Below are 18,303 nucleotides of genomic sequence, written 5' to 3' on the forward strand. Positions count from 1 at the left end.
CCAAGAATTAATAGACTAAAAGTTGCTGCCTGAATTCAACTGCCTGAAATAAAATCTAATTTTACGATGTAAATAGATGTCAACCTACAAATAAAAGACAATGAACAACCTGGCCGGCAAAACTAATTCAGAATGTTACAAACCACTAGAAATGTATAACTAGTAATTGCTTTTTAAACGTTTATCTATAAATTTTCATCGAAGAAGAATTTTCATATTTCAGTGATGTGTTCTTAAAAATGGAATGACAGTAATTTAATTTGTATATTAAGTAAACCTTTATTATGTTTGTTATACTAAATTATTAAACATTTGTAACTCGAACTAAATTTGTGGCTTAAATTTTGTCTTTGAAAAAAAAATGAATATAAGATAATTTCATAATTCTTAACATAAACATTACTTATACCAATCCTCCAACTTCGCCAGGAAAAAAGAAGGAAATAATAAAACACCTCTACCATTAGATGCTTACGCAATATCTGAACGGCCCCTATCTCTTTTTCATCACGGTATGAAATTTTGACCACTTTCTGACGTAAAGAATGTAACAGACACAAAACTAAAAAAAAAAAAATTACCACATAAAAAATATTAATTAGTATAACGAGTTATGACTTTGGAAATGCCTTATTTGGAACCTAAAACGGCATTTGTCAACCTTAATAACTTACAAGTAGGGGTTATCCTATAAACGAGAAGTCATCGATCGCTACACTCAACTTCTCCAGTATAGATAAGAGTTCAACCCCACTGATTAGGTTTTAGTAGCTCTTAGAATATTTTAAATATAATAATAATTTGAAAATAAGTTAAAGTAGAATCAACTTCAGACTTTTTAAAAGTAGTGTCAACAGCATCAGAATTTTTCTGAGTACAAACAGTTTAAAAAATTTAAAAAAAAAAACATTTGAACTTCAATCTTCCGCAAATCATTATGTATACGTTTATTTTTGTTAAGAAAAGAACTTCAAAAATTCCTTAAGTACAAACGACTTTAGAATCATTTTGTGAATAAAGTACTAAAACTTTTTTAATCAAAACAAACTAAAAAACAATTTTAGATGCAAACAACTTTAGAATTTTTCTAAATACCTGCATCTTCATAATTTTTCAAAGTACATATATTTCGAAATTTAAAAAAAAAAAAATCGAAACAGTTTGGAAATTTTTCCTAGACCAAACATTTATGAGTCGTTATATGCTCATTTTTTCCAACTGCAAAAATTGCGTATGGTCAAACAATTTCAGAATATTTCAAAGACCAAAAAATTTGAAAGTTTTTCTAAGTCAAAACAATTTGAAATTATTCTCAGTACAAACAACTTCAGAAATTTTCTAAGTACCAGCAACATCAGAATTTTTTTTTCAAGTACGAACACTTTGAAAATTGTTCAAAGTCAAAATAATTTTAAAATATTTCAGCGACTTCTTATATACCCATTTTCCCCAACAAAAATAATTTTCTATATGTTCAAGGAATTTCTGAATAATTTTAAGTGTTAAGTAAGTAACAAGTCCTAATAAGTTAAGCATTTTTTAACTAAATTTCAGCTGCTCTTTATACACTGTTTTTCTTACATCAAAAATTTTCAAGTTTAAACAACTTCATAATCATTTTAGGTAAAGAAAGTTTCTTTACTTTTTCAAATCTAAGCAATTTTTAAAATTTCTTTCAGCACCAACCACTTAAGAATTTTTCCAAGCCTAAATAATTTTAAAATTATTTAATGTCGTTCCAAGACCAAACTTCTGCTACTTGTTATATAACTGTTTCTTTCCGACTTCAATAAATTTCTGTGTATAAACATTTTCAAAATATTTATAAGTACAAATGGTTTGAAAACGTTTTTAAAATCAAAACAATGTGAAAATTATTCAAGAGCTACAGTCCGCTTCCCTAGTAGGGATGAGAGTTCAACTCCACTGATTAGGTATTACTGATTACTCTTAGTATATAGCCATTTTTTCAAACTTCAAAAGTTTTCTATACTCAAGGAATATCAGAATATTTTAAAGTCCAAACAGTTCGAAAATTTTTTTTAAGTTTGAACATCTTAAGATTTGATTCTAAGTATTAACAGCTTAAAAATTCTTTAAATCTTAAAACAATTTGAAAATTATTTAAAGTACAAACAACTTCAGAATTTTTAAAATCAGCAACAACATTAAAAGCATCAACAAAAAATTAAATCGAAATAAATTTTAAAAAATTCTAGGCACAAATAACTTCAGAATTTTTCAAAATACCGTCAGTTTCATAATTTCTCAAAGTACATACAATTCAAAAAATCTTCTAAAATCGCAACAATTTGAAAATTTTTCCTAGACCAAACATCTATGACTCGTTATATACCCATTTTTCCAACTTCAAAATTTGTGTTATATTCAAACAATTTTAGAATATTTCTGAGAAGAAAATATTTTAAAGTTTTTCTAAGTCAAAGCAATTTGAAATTATAATAAAGTACAAACAACTTCGTTATAACTTTAGGTATAGACATTTTTTAAATGTTTTAACTTAAAACAATTTAAAAAAATTTTCAAGTACCAACAACTTTAGAATTTTTCTAAGTTCAAATAATTTGAAAATTATTCAAAGCCGAAACATATTGATGTTTTTCCAAGATCAAGCTTCTGTTAGGCGTAATAAAGCTGCTTTTTCCGGCATAAATAAATTTCTACGTTTAAACATTTGCAAAATATGTTTAAGCACAAGCCGTTTGAAACTTTTACAAAGCCAAAAGAATTTGAAAATTATTCAAAGTTAAAACATTTTCTGAATTTTTCTAAGTAATAAAAATATCTGAGTTTTTCTAATTACAAAACATTTGAAAATTTTTCCAAAAACAAACTTCTGCTATACGTTAAATACGCGTTTTTCTCACTTTCAAAAAATTTTCTATACTCAAACAACATCAGAATTTTTCTTAAACCGATTAAGAATTGTTCAAAGTACAAAGAATTCGTAAATTTATCAAAGTCAAAACATGTTAAAAAAATTTCTAACTTTAAAATTCCTTTTCTTCTTCCCAACTTCAGAAATTTTCAAATTCACGTATCTTCAGAATATTTCGAAGTACAAAAAAAAAAATTATTCAAATTATAAGCAACTTCAAATGCCAAAAAACATCAGAATGATATAAAGAGTTTGAAACTTTTTCTAACTTCCAACTTCTGCGACTCCTTACTTACCCGTTTTTTAAGAACTTTAGAATTTTCCTGATTCTAAACGTCTTCAGAGTTTTTCTAAATTCTGCAGTTTCAGAATTTATCAAAGCACGAAAAATTTGTCAACTTTTAAAAGTCGAAACAGTTCAAAAATTTTTCCTCGTCCAAACACATGCTGCACCTTATAAATCCGTTTTTTTTTTCAACTTAAAAAAAAAGCTCGATATTTAAACCACTTACGAATATTTTTAAGTACAAAAATTTGAAACCTTTTCTAGACTTCACTCAACTTTAGAATTCTTCCTAAGTGTAAACAATTTGAAAAATTTTCACAACCTAAGCAAGTTGAAACTTTTTCTGACTTTAAACTTTTGCGACTCTCTAGATATATCCGTTTTTTTTTTCAACTAAAAAAAGTTTTCTATGTTCAAACAATTTCAGAATATTTCTAAAACCAACAGATTAAGAATTTTTCAGAGTATAAATAATTTGAAAATTTTTCGAAATCAAAACATTTTGAAAAATACTTCTGCGACATCTTATATACCCTTTTTTCCCAACTAAAACAATTTTCTATGTTCAAAGAATTTAGAAACAATTCTATGTACAAAACAAGAAGAATTCAGACTTTTCAAGAAATCAGAAATTTCAATCAAAATTTTTCAAAGTCGAGACAATTTGAAAATTATTCAAAGAACAAGCAACTTGAAAAATTTTCTAAGTTCCAACAACATTAGAATTTTTCAAAGTACAAACAGTTTGTACATACCGTACAACAGTATTACTTACACCATCTGCAATTCTTAATATACCCGTTTTTTAAAAACTTCTGAAATTTTAGAAGTACTAACAACTTCAGAATTTTCCTAATTCTGAACATTTTCAGAATTTTTTAAAAACCAACAAATTAAAAATTTTGCAAATTACAAAAAATTTGAACATTTTTCAAAGTTGAAAACAGTTTGAAAACTTTTCCACGACCAAACATCTGCTACTTGATATATACTCATTTTTTTCCTACTAAAAAAAATTTTATGTACATACAACTCCAGAATATTTTTAACACAAACAGATTCAAAATTTTTTCAAAGTATAAATAATTTAAAAATTTTTAAAATCAAAACAATTCGAAAAAAAAAAATTTCTGTTACATCTTGTATACTTGTTTTTGCCGACTAAAACAATTTTCTACGTTCAAACAACTTCGGAATTTTTTCTAAGTGCTCATTATTTGAAAAATTTTTAAAGTCGAAACAAATCTAAAATTTTTCTAACATCAAACTTCTGTAACTCCTTAAATAATTTAATTTTTTCCCAACTACGAAAATTTTCTAATTTGCAAAGCTTTAAAATATTTCTAAGTAGAAAAATTTTTCAAAGTACAAATAAATTAAGAAATTTTCTAAGTACCAATAACATCAGAAATGTTTTAAGTACAAACAGTTTTAAAATATTTCTAACTTCGAACTTCTGCGATTCTTTACATACTCGTTTTTAAAAGATTCAGAATTTTTCTAAGTAGCACTAACTTCACAATTTTCGTAATTCTATGTATTTTCAGAATTTTTTGAAAACAAACTGATTCGGAATTCTTTTAAAGTACAAATAATTTGAAAATTTTTCAAAATCGTAAAAGTTTTGAAATATTTCTAACTTCAAACTTCTGCGATTCTTTATATACCCGTTTTTAAGAACTTCGGAATTTTTCAAAATACCAACACCTTCAGAATATTCCTAATTCTGAGCATTATCAGAGTTTTTGGAAAACAAACCTATTCTGAATTTTTCAAACTACAAATTATTTGAAAGTTTTGCAAATCCAATACAGTTTCGAATTTTTACCGCGACTTTATATAATCCCGTTTTTTTCTACTAAAATACTTTTCTATGTTCAAACAACTTCAAAAATTTTCAAATTATATATAATTGTAAAATTTTCAAAGTCGAAGCAAGTTGAAAATTACTCAAATTATAAACTTCTGCTACTCTGCTGCATTTTGAAAATTTTTCTAACTTCAAATTAACAACCAATCTGAAGAGTTTTGGAACACAGGTGATTAAAAACGGGACATAGTTACATAAAACTTTAGTTTCAGAGTGACGATATGAGTTTACTTAACTTTCTTAGTTTAATGTCAAAGACGCTAGTATTTTGTCGATATTTCCGAAAACTGTCTTAATCAAACGAGTTTTAGCGGAAAAATATAATGAAAAATAATTACACTATATTACTGATAATGAGTAGAAAAATTCGTAAAGTTTTTCTGAACTCATAAACCATTTTATTCAACTGTTACCTCTTAGAATGATTATTACATATTTACTATATCGACTAATTAAATACAAATATTCTGACTGTGAAGCTATTTCATCAGTTTAGAATTATTAGACATATAATTTAAAATTGGTAAAAATGTAATCTCTAAAGAAGTGTTTATTTAGAAATTTAATCAATTATAATGCTTTAATGGGAAAATAATAATTCGCACATTAATTTAAGTAATGAAAGCATAAACCATTTTATTCAACTGAACATCTCTTAGAATGATTACTACAGATTTACCATATCTCGACTTATTAAATACAAATATTCCGATTAATAAACTATTTCATCAGTTCAGAATTATTAGACACATCATTTAAAATTGGTACAAATAAAATCTCTAAAGAAGGGTTCGTTTAGAAATTAAATGAATGCTTTATAATGCTTTAATGAGAAAATAATGATCCGCACATTAATTTAAATAATTAAAACATAGTAAAAATATACTACTCCATTTTAGTAATCAAAGTAAATCGTAAGCATTATAAAGAAAAATTATTTATTTGAAATATTAATTTAAATATTAGGAATAGAATAAAATATAATGCTTAAATGAGAAAATAATAATTGGTATATTAATTTAAATATTGAAAACTTAATAAAATACACTTGGGTACGAAAAATTTCTAAGTCCCGAAAATGAAAATAATTCCTTCACTTTCTACAGAAGAGATAAAAACAACCCTCTAGATAAAACCTTATCTACAGTAGGGATCTCACACTCTCAGAAAAACCTCTGACGTCATAGTTCGTTGAGTTGTATTTCTCCTGCTGCGGCAGTAGCCGAATCTGAAATGTTGAGTTGTACCCCTCCTGCTGCGGCTGAACCCCCTTTTTTCCCCTACTAATACTTAATACGAAATAATTATTAAGAAAATATTCAGCTTTCAGTTTCTAATTTTATGAAACAGATATGTGTCTTTCAATATGTATATCAGTTTTTTTTTTAATTCTGCATCTTACATCTTTTCTTAATTACCTACTCTTAAAGATTTCAAACAGCATTAATCATCCATACTTTTGATTAATTTCCATCTCACTTTCTGTAGTTTCCATTTTTCTTTAGTTTTTTAGTAGAGCTACACAGCAAAATCCCATTAAAATTATAATTTTGCCGAGAAAGGAGATATAAACTTTCATTGTTATATTTTTTTACAGCATATTGAAAATTCTTTATTAATTTTTATTGAGGAATTTCTCAAACAATATATTAGAAGGCATTGGATTTAAAATAATTATTTGTTATGTTTTCGTGAACATGAGCATGCCTTTAAGGTTTTCGTTCATTGTAATACACCTTAATATGTGCTTGCAGTGAGTTAATAATATCATAGTTTTCTTTAATCAAAACTATAATAATTTAATTCAATAAATAAGGAAAAAGATTAAAATGTGAATAATTTTAGGGTGGTTTGAAAGCTGTTTTATGGACTGACGTTTACCAAGCTGCACTTATACTGGTATGTTTAACCTCATTGTATATTGCTGGAATAGGAGATGCAGGTGGTATATCTAAAATATATAATCAAGCCAAGTCAGACAATCGATTGGAAATGTTTAAGTAAGTTTGAAATATTTAATTTGTTTATTTTATTATGTGCTTCACAAATGCCATTTGTATATATTTAGAATTTTTAATGGTAATCAACTATTGATACTTGATAATTAACTTCTGTGTTACTTTAACTAATACTAGTCTCTCACTATTACAGTTCTATTCATTATGTTTAAGAGTAACATTTGTGATTCACAAATTTTACATTAAAAATAAATTTAATAAGATTAGATGTGATGTATAATAAATCTTACTGAAGGGATCTATTGATGCCCTAATTTCTACTAAAGAGATTAAAATTAAGTTCTCAATATCATTTTAAAATTATTTTCAATAAAATACTATGAGATGAAGGAAAAAATTAATAGATTAGCAATTTATAATAGATATGGAATTAACGCAGAATAAAAAATGTTGTATACTTAAATACGTGATTTAGTTCTGTTTTAGTAAGCTGTATATACCTAATAAGGTATATCATTATTCATAATTGATATTATACATCAGACCGAGAATGATATCATTGACAACAGGGGAGGTTCTGAATGATATTGAATAAATGTGTCTTTAACATTAATTATAAACGCCATGGCTACGTTTTAATATGTAACAGTATACGTTTATAACGAAATATCTTAGTGTTGATATAATTTTAAAGTTATTAAATATAGTAGGAAGCTAAAAACATTCGCTAAGCCTTCTTTATTGCTAAGACTTCATTTGTTAGTGATGATTTTACAATATTTTACTTCCTACACTTCATTAATACATATAATACTCCCCATAATAATGAATTAGTTCCTTTAATCTAAATGCACCACCCTGCAATAAAGAGACACTTTGAGTTTTTGACATTTTTCTAAATTTCTCAGAGAAATACTAAAGGATGATTTTATAACTTTAGAGATGTTTAGTTCATGCGATTTTTTTTTATACTTATAGTTATAAAATTGAAAGCTTTCAGAGGGTTGGAAGACCGGCAATAAATTGCGAAAGAAAACAAGTATTTTTAATGCTATGTAAGAAAATCAAGCAATAAACTTGTATCTTGTATTGATTACTTTAGTTGTCATTTTTAATAACCGTGTAAAATTTTAAAAGCCTAGAGTAAGTATTTAAACCTAATTACAAAATTATTTATTTACAATTATAAAAATAATAGTTAAAAAAAGTTCAAGATATGAGATTTTAAAGTAGTATTTTTTTATGCTGCTCATGCCTCGAAAAAATTAAAACTTTAGTCCTTGTGGTGAATTTTGTACTGAGAGGTATTTGGCAACTAATGAAAAAAGTTCGATTCAAATATCTTAAAAAGCTAAAAAAAATTCAAGCAATTTTTTAAGGAGGTTTTCTACTTTTTAAAAGAAAGCTAAAAACGATAAGGGGTTGTCCTGAACTTTTATTTTGTACTATTAAACAAGATTTATTAAAAGTTGGGCCGGTTTTGTGGGGGACCATCTCCAATAAAAGAATGTTTTCTCTCCCTATACAACAACATTTTGGTTTTTGGACCATTATTGTAAAGTATAATAATTTGTTATTACTTCTGTTTAATGATACAATATAAAATTTCTGGAAAACCCCGAATCATTTAAATTTTTTTTAAAAAAAGTACTACTTTGACGACTACTTTGGACAACATTTTTTTAACATTTTCTCCAAAGTAGTTTAGCATTTTTACATTTTTTAAATTTCTTTCCTTGTAATGAATTTTGTAGTGAGAGGCATTTTGGCACTATTGAAAAACGTTTGTAAAGTATAAAAACAACTTTGGAAATTGCTTAACACTTTTAAAATTTCTTAGATATTTGAACAAACTTTTTTCATTAGTTGCCTAGTACGATTCTCTAAAAATTAAGGAAAAATTTTTAAAATTTTTTTCCGCACATGCACTTAATAAAAAATAAGTATAGAAGAAAAACTTATATCTTGCTGAGTTTGTTTGTTTGTTTAGAATTATTGGCGCAAGAGCCACTTTTGGCCATACCGCACCTTCAACTTGTTTTCAAGGAAGCATTTTATAAGTTAAAGCTAAATTGATTTGTAAAATCCAATGTCCCTTAGATAGTTAAAAATGTCATTGTGTAATCTATCCCCAATTAAAAAAGTCAATATTGGATTACAGCTACCAAAATGGCGTTGTATCTGTGTTTTAAATTCGTTACACTTGATTAAAATATGTTTAATAGTGAGCTGTTTCCTACAATGAAAACATTCTGGTGCAGGTTCGTTTAATAAAAGATGTTTATGAGTTATTCGAGAGTGACCAATGCGCAAGTGATTTAATATTACTTCCCACTTTCGACTTATGTTAAGACTTTTATAAGATTCTATAGAAGGTTTAATGTCGTGTAATTAATTATTTATTTCATTTTCCCAATCATTTTGCCAGTGTAAATACTGTTTATTATCAATCGCATTTTTGATATCTGTATAAGTAAGTGGGTTGCTTGTTATATTGTTAGCTTACTTAGCTACGTAATCTGCTGTTTCATTACCTGAAATGCCAGCATGGCCTGGTACCCAACAGTATCTTACTGAGATTTTTGCGATTTTTATAAAACTTTTAAATAAATAATTTTGTAATTAATTTAAAATTGTTCCAAAATTTTTTTTTGATTCTATTGAATATTTATATATTTTTTGTGTATATATATANTATATATATATTTTAGCTTTACCCTGGATTTCACCAAACGATATAGCTTTTGGGGCTGTCTATCACGTGGAATAATGTTCGGATTTGGATTTTATGGGACGAATCAAGTCGAAGTTCAAAGGGTGCTTAGCCTAAGTAGCTTTAAAAGAGCTAAGTCGTAAGTTTTTCTAAAACATTATTTTTAGTAAATTGATTGGTTTAAGTTGCTTACATTTCTTGGTATTTACTTTTTGTTTTTATTTGTAATAAGAGATGGGGCATTCAAATATACAATTACAGTAAGTTCAATTTGATTAATGGCAGTGAAAATGAGATTAATATGAGAAAGGTAAAGTATGAGTAATTACATGTTGCAAGTAAGAAATAATATTCTGTGAAATGAAATATGTTGCAATCAGAAATTATTTGTAGTCTTTCAGTCTGGTAAATATTCCGATGAAAAAATTCCAACACTAAGAAGAAATTATTGCAGAGTAATGAAATTTCGACAATGCGTTTGTCTGAATAACATACTTAATTGATTAAAGTTTTAAGATCACAGGTTAACGCAATTAAGAGAAAAAACATTGCGAATATGAACTACAGGTGAATTGTTAACGTTGTAACCACCAGAATTTTTAATGCAAGCATGTAAACAGGCATGCATTGGGTCATACAGATGCCGTGTGTCATTTTGCGTTATGGAGTTCCATGTCTTTTGCATTTGGTCAGTCAAAACGGGGATAGTTAATTCTGGTCATGGATGACGCTGAAGTTGTCGTCCCATACGTTCTCTTTCTAGGAAAGATCTGGTGATCTAGTAAGCCAAGGCAACATGTTGACATTCTGTAGAGCATGTTGGGTTTCAACAGCAGTATTAAGACGAGCGTTATCCTTTTGGAAAATACCCCCATGAATGTTGCTCGTGGATGGCAACAAATCAGGTTGAATCACCAGATTGGCGTACAAATTTGTATCCAAGATACAGTGGAATATCCACTAGAGTGCTCCTGCTGTCATAGGAAATTGCTCCTCAGACCATAACTTCAGGTATAGGTCCAGTGTGTATACACCGGAGACCTACACTGTCGGCAGCAGGCGTTCACCTGGCCTAATTCTAACCAATATACAGCTATCACTGGCACCAAGGCGGAACGACTTTCACCTGAAAGCACAATAGATCTCCACTCTGTTCTCCAGTGAGCTCTAACACCACACCACTCACGTCGTAAACGGCAATGGTTTGGAGTGCGGGGAATGCAATTTACAGGGCATTTTGTTTGGATCTGTACTTGAAATAGCTGATTTGTAATAGTTCTTTGTATCACTGCAGGGTCAGCTGCAGCTTGAATTTCTGACGCAGACACAATATGGTGAGCCACAGCCATATGCCGTGCACGGTGGTCTTCCCTCTGAGTAGTGCCATGTGGTCACCCAGGACCCAGACCTTTTGAAGCACTACTTTCGCTTGACCACTGCTACCAACAACCATGCACAGTGGATACATTTCTCCCCTGTCTTTCTGCAATATCGTGTAATGAAAATCCACCTTCTTGTAGCCCTATTATACAACCACGTTCAAAGTCAGTGAGCTGTTAATAATGGCTTCCTCGTCTTATTAAAGGCATTCTTGACTAACAGCAACTTACCATGCCAAAATTTAACGAAAAATAATGCTTACAATCTGTAGAATACGAATACGAACGTACCAAACCTTTCGCCAAGAGCGAAAGGTTTGGTTGTATAAACCATCTTTTAGTTGTATAAACAAGCCTACCAAATTTAGTTTATCTGGCACAACTCCCTCTTGGGGTTGGGATTTTTTCCTTCAGTGTATTTCAAAACACGAAACATTTAAAACTATTTTCTTTTAATAATGAACCATTTTCAGCAACCACTTTTCATTAAACATTATCCAGTTTAAGTATATCTCCTTACTTTGAATTCGCAATCAACAGTCGCGGTTACTAATATACTCCCTGTCTGAAATTCTCTATCGAAATTTGCTGAACCAGAAAAGAAATAAAATCTCTTGTCAGGTAAGGTAAAATTCGATTTATTAAGATGAAAACATGAATTTTATTTTATTTTTTGGTATCTTTTTATAGGTGCCTAAATGGTGACTATAAGGATTTGCAAATTGGATCATTATTTAGCAACGTCAGAATATATAAAAGTATGAGTAATTTAAGAATTTCGAGAAAGATTAATTTCGAGTGACAGGTTAGTGATTCTGTGAAAATCTACTTTAGAATGGGACCTATTAACAAATTTTTTTTTATGTTCAATAATGCCTTAAGCAATAAATTAATTTTCGTACTTGCATGTTTCTATAAACTTTCTAGAACGAAAATTGGGCAACGGCGACAAGTGAACTTACTAGTTAATAACAGAAGGCAACAAATTCAGATCTATCCAAATATTTTATTCAATTTTATTATCCAGGATAATTAAAAATTCTTTTTCTTCAAAATGGTAAATTTATTTTGGTGAATTTTAAGTCTCATTTACTAGAATAGTTTAAATATCGTAATTTAGTTAGAATGATTTATAATTATACGATACTATACAATATAATTTCAAATATTATCTTTATAAAACATTTTTAAAATAAAATATTATTGAAGCAATTAAAAATATATTAACTTTTGGAATCTTGCGATTACGCTTAAAACTTCATTGCAGAAGCAGAAAAAAAGACAAATTTATGCATGAAATATTTCCTAAATTTTAATCCTTAAAATAATTCTTGAATTTGCAAATGAAATATTCTTGATATTTAAAAAACATTGAAGCAAATATTTCTCAATAGAATATAAAAAGATATCGCAACTTAACGCCAGATAACGGGTGGTATAATTTTCTTATTTAAACAAAAAATATCCAAAAATCTTTGTCTGTCATCAGTTTAAAATTACTAAAACTTATAATAGTATTTGCCTGTAAATTATTTATTTAACCCTGATTTAATGGTACTTAATTAAATTCAATTAAATAAGAGACATCAGTTTGATTTTGATTATAGAGATATTTAATCTTCATTTGGTGATGTTAAACTTTTTAAAGCTATTCGGTTGCTTATATTTAAGCTTATTTTGTTAGTTTAGATATTTTTTATTCTTTTATTAAAATGTAATAATCGTGAAAACACGTTTGGTCTAGGTATAAGTAACAATCACGTAAGCATGAGTGGGGCAGATCAGTGAAAACCAGATCAAGAATTAAAAACAAAATATGTCATGGAAGGATATAGATTAAGTAACAGTTTCATAATGATTTAAGGGTAAAAGATTATATTTACTTCTTACTCTGCACTGTTAGAAATTTCTCGGTAAAAATGGCTAAATAACAATTTATTTCATTGTCATTTTACCATATATTCAACCAAAATAGTCAAATAACCATAAAAAAGATGTCTGTTACGTGTGAGAAAAAAACGTTTATTGATTGTTTTTACCTAACACGGTTTAATAACCAGAATTCTATATGCGCCAACTAGGCTCACCAAATGAAGGCATTTTATCGAATCCCAGCGTTGATACCACAATATTCCTCACATTCTTTCAACACCTTAAGAATCCTGCACTCTTCAGTCTGTGACTATTAAAATACGAAACTATCACTCACGCAAAAATGGCACAGCTTCCAAAGAGCTCCCATGTCCATTTAAATTTCATTTTTATGGTTTAGGAACTATGTTAGTTTTAAATGGTTACAAAACCGTATAGTTTTATATTAACGGTTGCTTTACCGTACCATTTTCAAAACTTTTAAGATAAAGAAATGTTTCTAATCATAAACTTTATTGTTAATTACATGGACAAACTACTGCCGGTTTCGTAATTTCAGAATGAAAATCTTAACAGTGTTTCATGTTATGTTTAATTTTCTGACAAGTTTTGTATATAATTGTGTCTTGCCAACATACGCAATTGAAATAATGAATTGAACTATAAAGTAATATTAAGCTGCAGCGTTTCTATACTACTACTAAATAATCTCGTTGACAAATCAGAATTTGAGCCAAAATTGAGTTATGATTTGAAATGACGAAATTGTAGATAAAATTAAAATGGTAGAAATATAAAAGTATTTGCTTTAAATTTTATCTAAATTCCATTATGGGAAACAAAATATATGTCGATGAAATAAAAAAAATAACATTTAATTAAATTGTACTTAATTTTAATATTACATTTAGTGAATAGTCAAGAAAAAAATTTTTTAAATTCGACTTTTTTATAAAAAAAAATTTTTATAATAAAAAATAGTGTTTTATAAAAGGTAAAAACTAAACTCGTAACAAATCTATAAAAATGAACTAAATTAAAAATTTTTTTTTTAAATAATGAAAATTTATCCGTGCGTCGTATATTTAAAATAATTAAGAAAACCGGTTTTTTCCGTGTGCTCTAATCTCTATCTAGCTGTAAAATACTGAATATATTTTTCATTTTCTGTGTCTTGAGCCAGGATTCAGTTTTTCTTAAAGGTTAAGTGCTTGGATAGATTGCGCTTTCTCGGATCTTGTCTTGGCAAGTGATAAATTAAAAAACATATATACTGACAAGAATTTCGATGTGTTCGAAACAACTTATATTCCCTTCTAACTTTCTTACATAAATTTATTCCAAAAATAAAACTTCTTACGTTATATTTGTTCATAATTCAATTAGCAAATGAAGCAAAGATGGCTTTTCTAATGAGATTTTTAAATCATATCACTAAACAACGTTGACAACTCAGACACTTTTGTCATAATTTGTTCTAACAATATCACTTTTATAATTTAATTATTTTCGCATCGTTTGTTTTTTCATGAAATTCCCAAAATTTAAGGAAAATTTTCGAGGATTTCAAAATATCTTAAAAAGGATCAAAGTTTCAAACCATGTGACATTAATTTTCAATTGAATGGTCTTAACTATAATCCCTCCTTCAATAAGTATAAAATTATTTAACTCTGATGCTTTACTTTTCTTCTCCTAATCAAATCATAATTTTTTCAGTTGGTTGGTTTTTCTCGTTTTCTACTTGTTTTTGAGAACATCTTAAAGTTGTATAATTCCCTTTTCGATATAACTAAGTGATTTATATCATGAAAGTCTTCAGATGATTTAAATCAGACTACAATTGTATATTTTCTTCTACAATTTGAATGTAATTTTGTTTCATCATAGGATTTTGAAAATTCTTGTTTCAAAAAAGGATATGAAATGTCTTGATTTCATATTGTAGGTTTATGCCCAAAGAAATTTCTGAAATTATTTCGATTTTCAATGTGTTATTATAAAGAGGTCAAACTTTTTAATGCCTAATTTGTGATTAAATGGCAAATAATTTAAACTAATCACCAAATGTTAGCGTTTTTTTTTCTCAAAATTGCAGATAACAATAAGTATATACTAATTTTTAGAAGCGTAATTAATGAAAATAGAGATAAGTCATTCGTTTATCTGTAAGCTTTGATTCGTATTAAATGTTGTTTAGACAACCATTAAAATATTTTATAAGGAAGCGAAAAAAAGAAACACCTTTGAGAAACTTCAACTTATTTTGAATCATTTTTGATAAAGATTTTATAACTAATTATTAATTGCCGTCTTTACAGAACACCAAGCATATAACTAAATGCTAAAACCTTTTAGTTATTACACTAAAAACATTTTTCTACATACTTTTCATTAATAAATAGACTTATTTTCGCGAAGGAACTTCCTTCATTTCAAACGACACAATTCTGGTCAAATTTCAAGTAGTTTCAGATTTTAATACACCTACTTATAATATTGTATATCTTATTTAATTAAAAGGAAACTTTGCTTCAAATGAAAATAATGGACCAAATTTCTCAGAGAATGAAAGTAATAAGCAAATCGGACAAAAAATTTGTACCCTTAGAGAAATAATGAAAAACATCATTTAATAGCGTGTAGCACCACCTCTGGATTCGATAAACTGCCTGGATTCAGTTGGGAATTGAGCCCTTGGATTTTGCAGGTACGTCGAATCCAGTATCAGCCACTCTCTGAGGATTTGATAGTGCAAATCTACAAAATTGTGAGGTTGCTGATTTCGGTGTTTTACCCGTTGTTCTAACATGTTCCACAAAGTTTTAATGAGATTAAAGTCAGGTGATTTCACCGGCCAGTCGAGATGTGATTGAGCGTCTGAGTGTTCATAAAAACAGTCATATATTCTTCCAGCCTGGTGAACTTTTCTGTTGTCATTTTGAAAAATAGGGGTATGGACAACACACTCTTCATTAGGATGTTGACTGAAAGGCAACATCTAATCATCCAGAATGTTCAAATAAACATGTTGGTTCATGTTAGTGGCCACCTCAGTGAGATGACTAAATTCATAATAAGAAAAATGCCCCCAAAGCATGACAGACTCAGCTTCAGCTTGAACCTGACTTTGCACACAGTCGTGATGAAATGCTTTATCTGCTCTCCATAGCTCTCGATGATGTGCGTCTTTTGAATAAGGGCAAAAACGGGATTCGTCAGACCATATTACATTCCTCCAGTCAGCAACTGTCCACGTTTGGTGACTTCTAGCCCACTGAAGTCGCGCAGCTTTATGTGCCTTGGTGAGTAATGGCCTCTTACGACATGTTCGACTCCATATGTTCATTGCATGCTGCTTTCGTCGCAATGTTCTCTCACTAACAGGTTGGGATGAACCTTAATTTACTAACTGAAGCAATTTCTGACGGGTTTGGAAGCATTTTTGATTGACAAGTCTTCGGCCCTTTTCATGCTGGAGCTTTTTCCGACTACAATTCTGACGTCGTCTTTGGTGATCACGTGTATTACACCAATGTTTGTAGACACGTTGAACAGTCCGCATCGAAAAGCTAACAAATCCAGCAACTTCATTCACCGAATGACCATGGGCACGGCCAAGCACAATTGCCCCTTTTTGCCATTCTACCACATCCTTTCACTTCCCCATATTTACACACAATTTCCGCTTCAAACAAAAATATCTTACTGATAGCTACTTGCCTCTGATCACGTTGAAACAGTGTGCACGTCACTCGACCACTGTGTCATCAAACGAATCCTACCGATTCATCTGTGCTTGCGCACTAGGGTGACTAATTTTTTGTTCGGTAAGTTTATGATTCATTAAACATATATTATTACATTCCGTATCTTACTATTTCATGTCTATTGAGTTATTTAAGTAATTATGTTTTTGTCCTTAGTTTAATGGAAATTTATTATTCTTATCTTAGATCAGATTTTACTAAAACTTTTCTAAAAGTTCAATGTCTCTTCAACCGTCTTCTACCGCATCATTAGTGCCTTTAATTTGTGACAACTATAGACATATTTTTGTGACAGCTTAATTGAGCTGAACAAAATAATTCGTTCCTGATAACAAATACCAATTCTTAAAATAATAAGTTAAAAATCTATTCTTTTTTTACCAGGGAATTGAAGATATACTTTGAAGTAAATTCCAGTTGTAGTAATTAATCTGCAAAAATTTAATTTTGGACGGCTTTAATTTTCACTATTCAACATTTGTCATATAATAAGTGCTTAAATTTCTCAAAAATATAAGTATTAGCAATTACTTATATTTTGAAAGGAGTAAAAAGCAGAAAACTTTTTTCAGGACATTTCAAATGAGTATTATTCCTGCATCATTGTCATTACTTTCATGTCATACTCTTGGGCTCATATTATATTCTGTTTATTATCACTGTGATCCAGTTTTAAATAAGGAACAAACAGGAATTAAAAGATATGATCAAGTAGGTAACATTTATAAAAAGTAAAATTCAACTATGTGTATAAATATACATTCAAATATGTGTTCAACTATGTGTGAAAATGAAACTCAACTGTATTTACTTCATAATTTAATAAAATATAGTAAAAAGACATACTTTTTTCAAAGAGGACACTTCTACATTAAACTGTTGTTTAGTATTGTTTTTAGATGAGTATTTAAAAACTTCCTAACATTTTCTCTAGATAAAAATGTAAAGAAGGAGAGAATTCTTTTGGTGCACGTCAAAATTGCTGTGGTTTACACCAAAAACGAACACAAAAATATTCTTCTAAACAATTTGGAAATGTGGTTTATCACTAAATTGCTCCAAGTCTTTCGTGAACACACGCCTTTTTCCGCAACTATTAAGAGTGAAACATCACGCGTAATAAATTTATCTCGCCGTGACCAAAATTTTTCGATGGTTTGACGACGCTTTTCTAAGCAGAACGCAGCCATCTGTACTTTTCCATCTCTCTTAGTCCTAAAAGGCAGGTCAGTTTTTTGACACCCGGAAGTTATTCTAAAGATTACTTACTTCTCATCACACTAGTTTGTAATATAGGAGATCTCTTATGATTTTCATAGGGCTCCCTACTAGTAACCAACAGCGTTGCCTCGTTCCATAATTTAGCTAACGATCTTCAATTTCTTACTGATCTGTCTTGCGCCAAGTTGTTTTTTAGTTCGCAACTTTGCTCTTAAATTTCAATCAAACGTTCATTTTACTTTTAATTTCTCCATTTTTTTCAGCAAATGCCACTTTTCTTTTTATAATTTCATGCCTTATTGATTTCATTTTACGGTATTTGCTTATATATATAT

General features: G+C 28.7%; 1 protein-coding gene across 1 annotated transcript in view; it reads left to right on the forward strand.

Moving 5' to 3' along the window:
* Positions 1-613: 613 nt before the first annotated feature.
* Positions 614-18,303, forward strand: part of LOC107437424 (putative sodium-dependent multivitamin transporter) — a 100,791-nt gene continuing 83,101 nt past the window's right edge. Inside the window, exons 1-3 of the mRNA XM_071183781.1 lie at positions 614-676; positions 6,901-7,055; positions 9,725-9,865. Coding sequence (XP_071039882.1) covers positions 614-676; positions 6,901-7,055; positions 9,725-9,865 — 359 coding nt within the window. The remainder of the gene's footprint in view (positions 677-6,900; positions 7,056-9,724; positions 9,866-18,303) is intronic.

Source organism: Parasteatoda tepidariorum, chromosome 7, assembly GCF_043381705.1.
Source record: "Parasteatoda tepidariorum isolate YZ-2023 chromosome 7, CAS_Ptep_4.0, whole genome shotgun sequence".
NCBI lineage: Eukaryota > Metazoa > Arthropoda > Arachnida > Araneae > Theridiidae > Parasteatoda > Parasteatoda tepidariorum.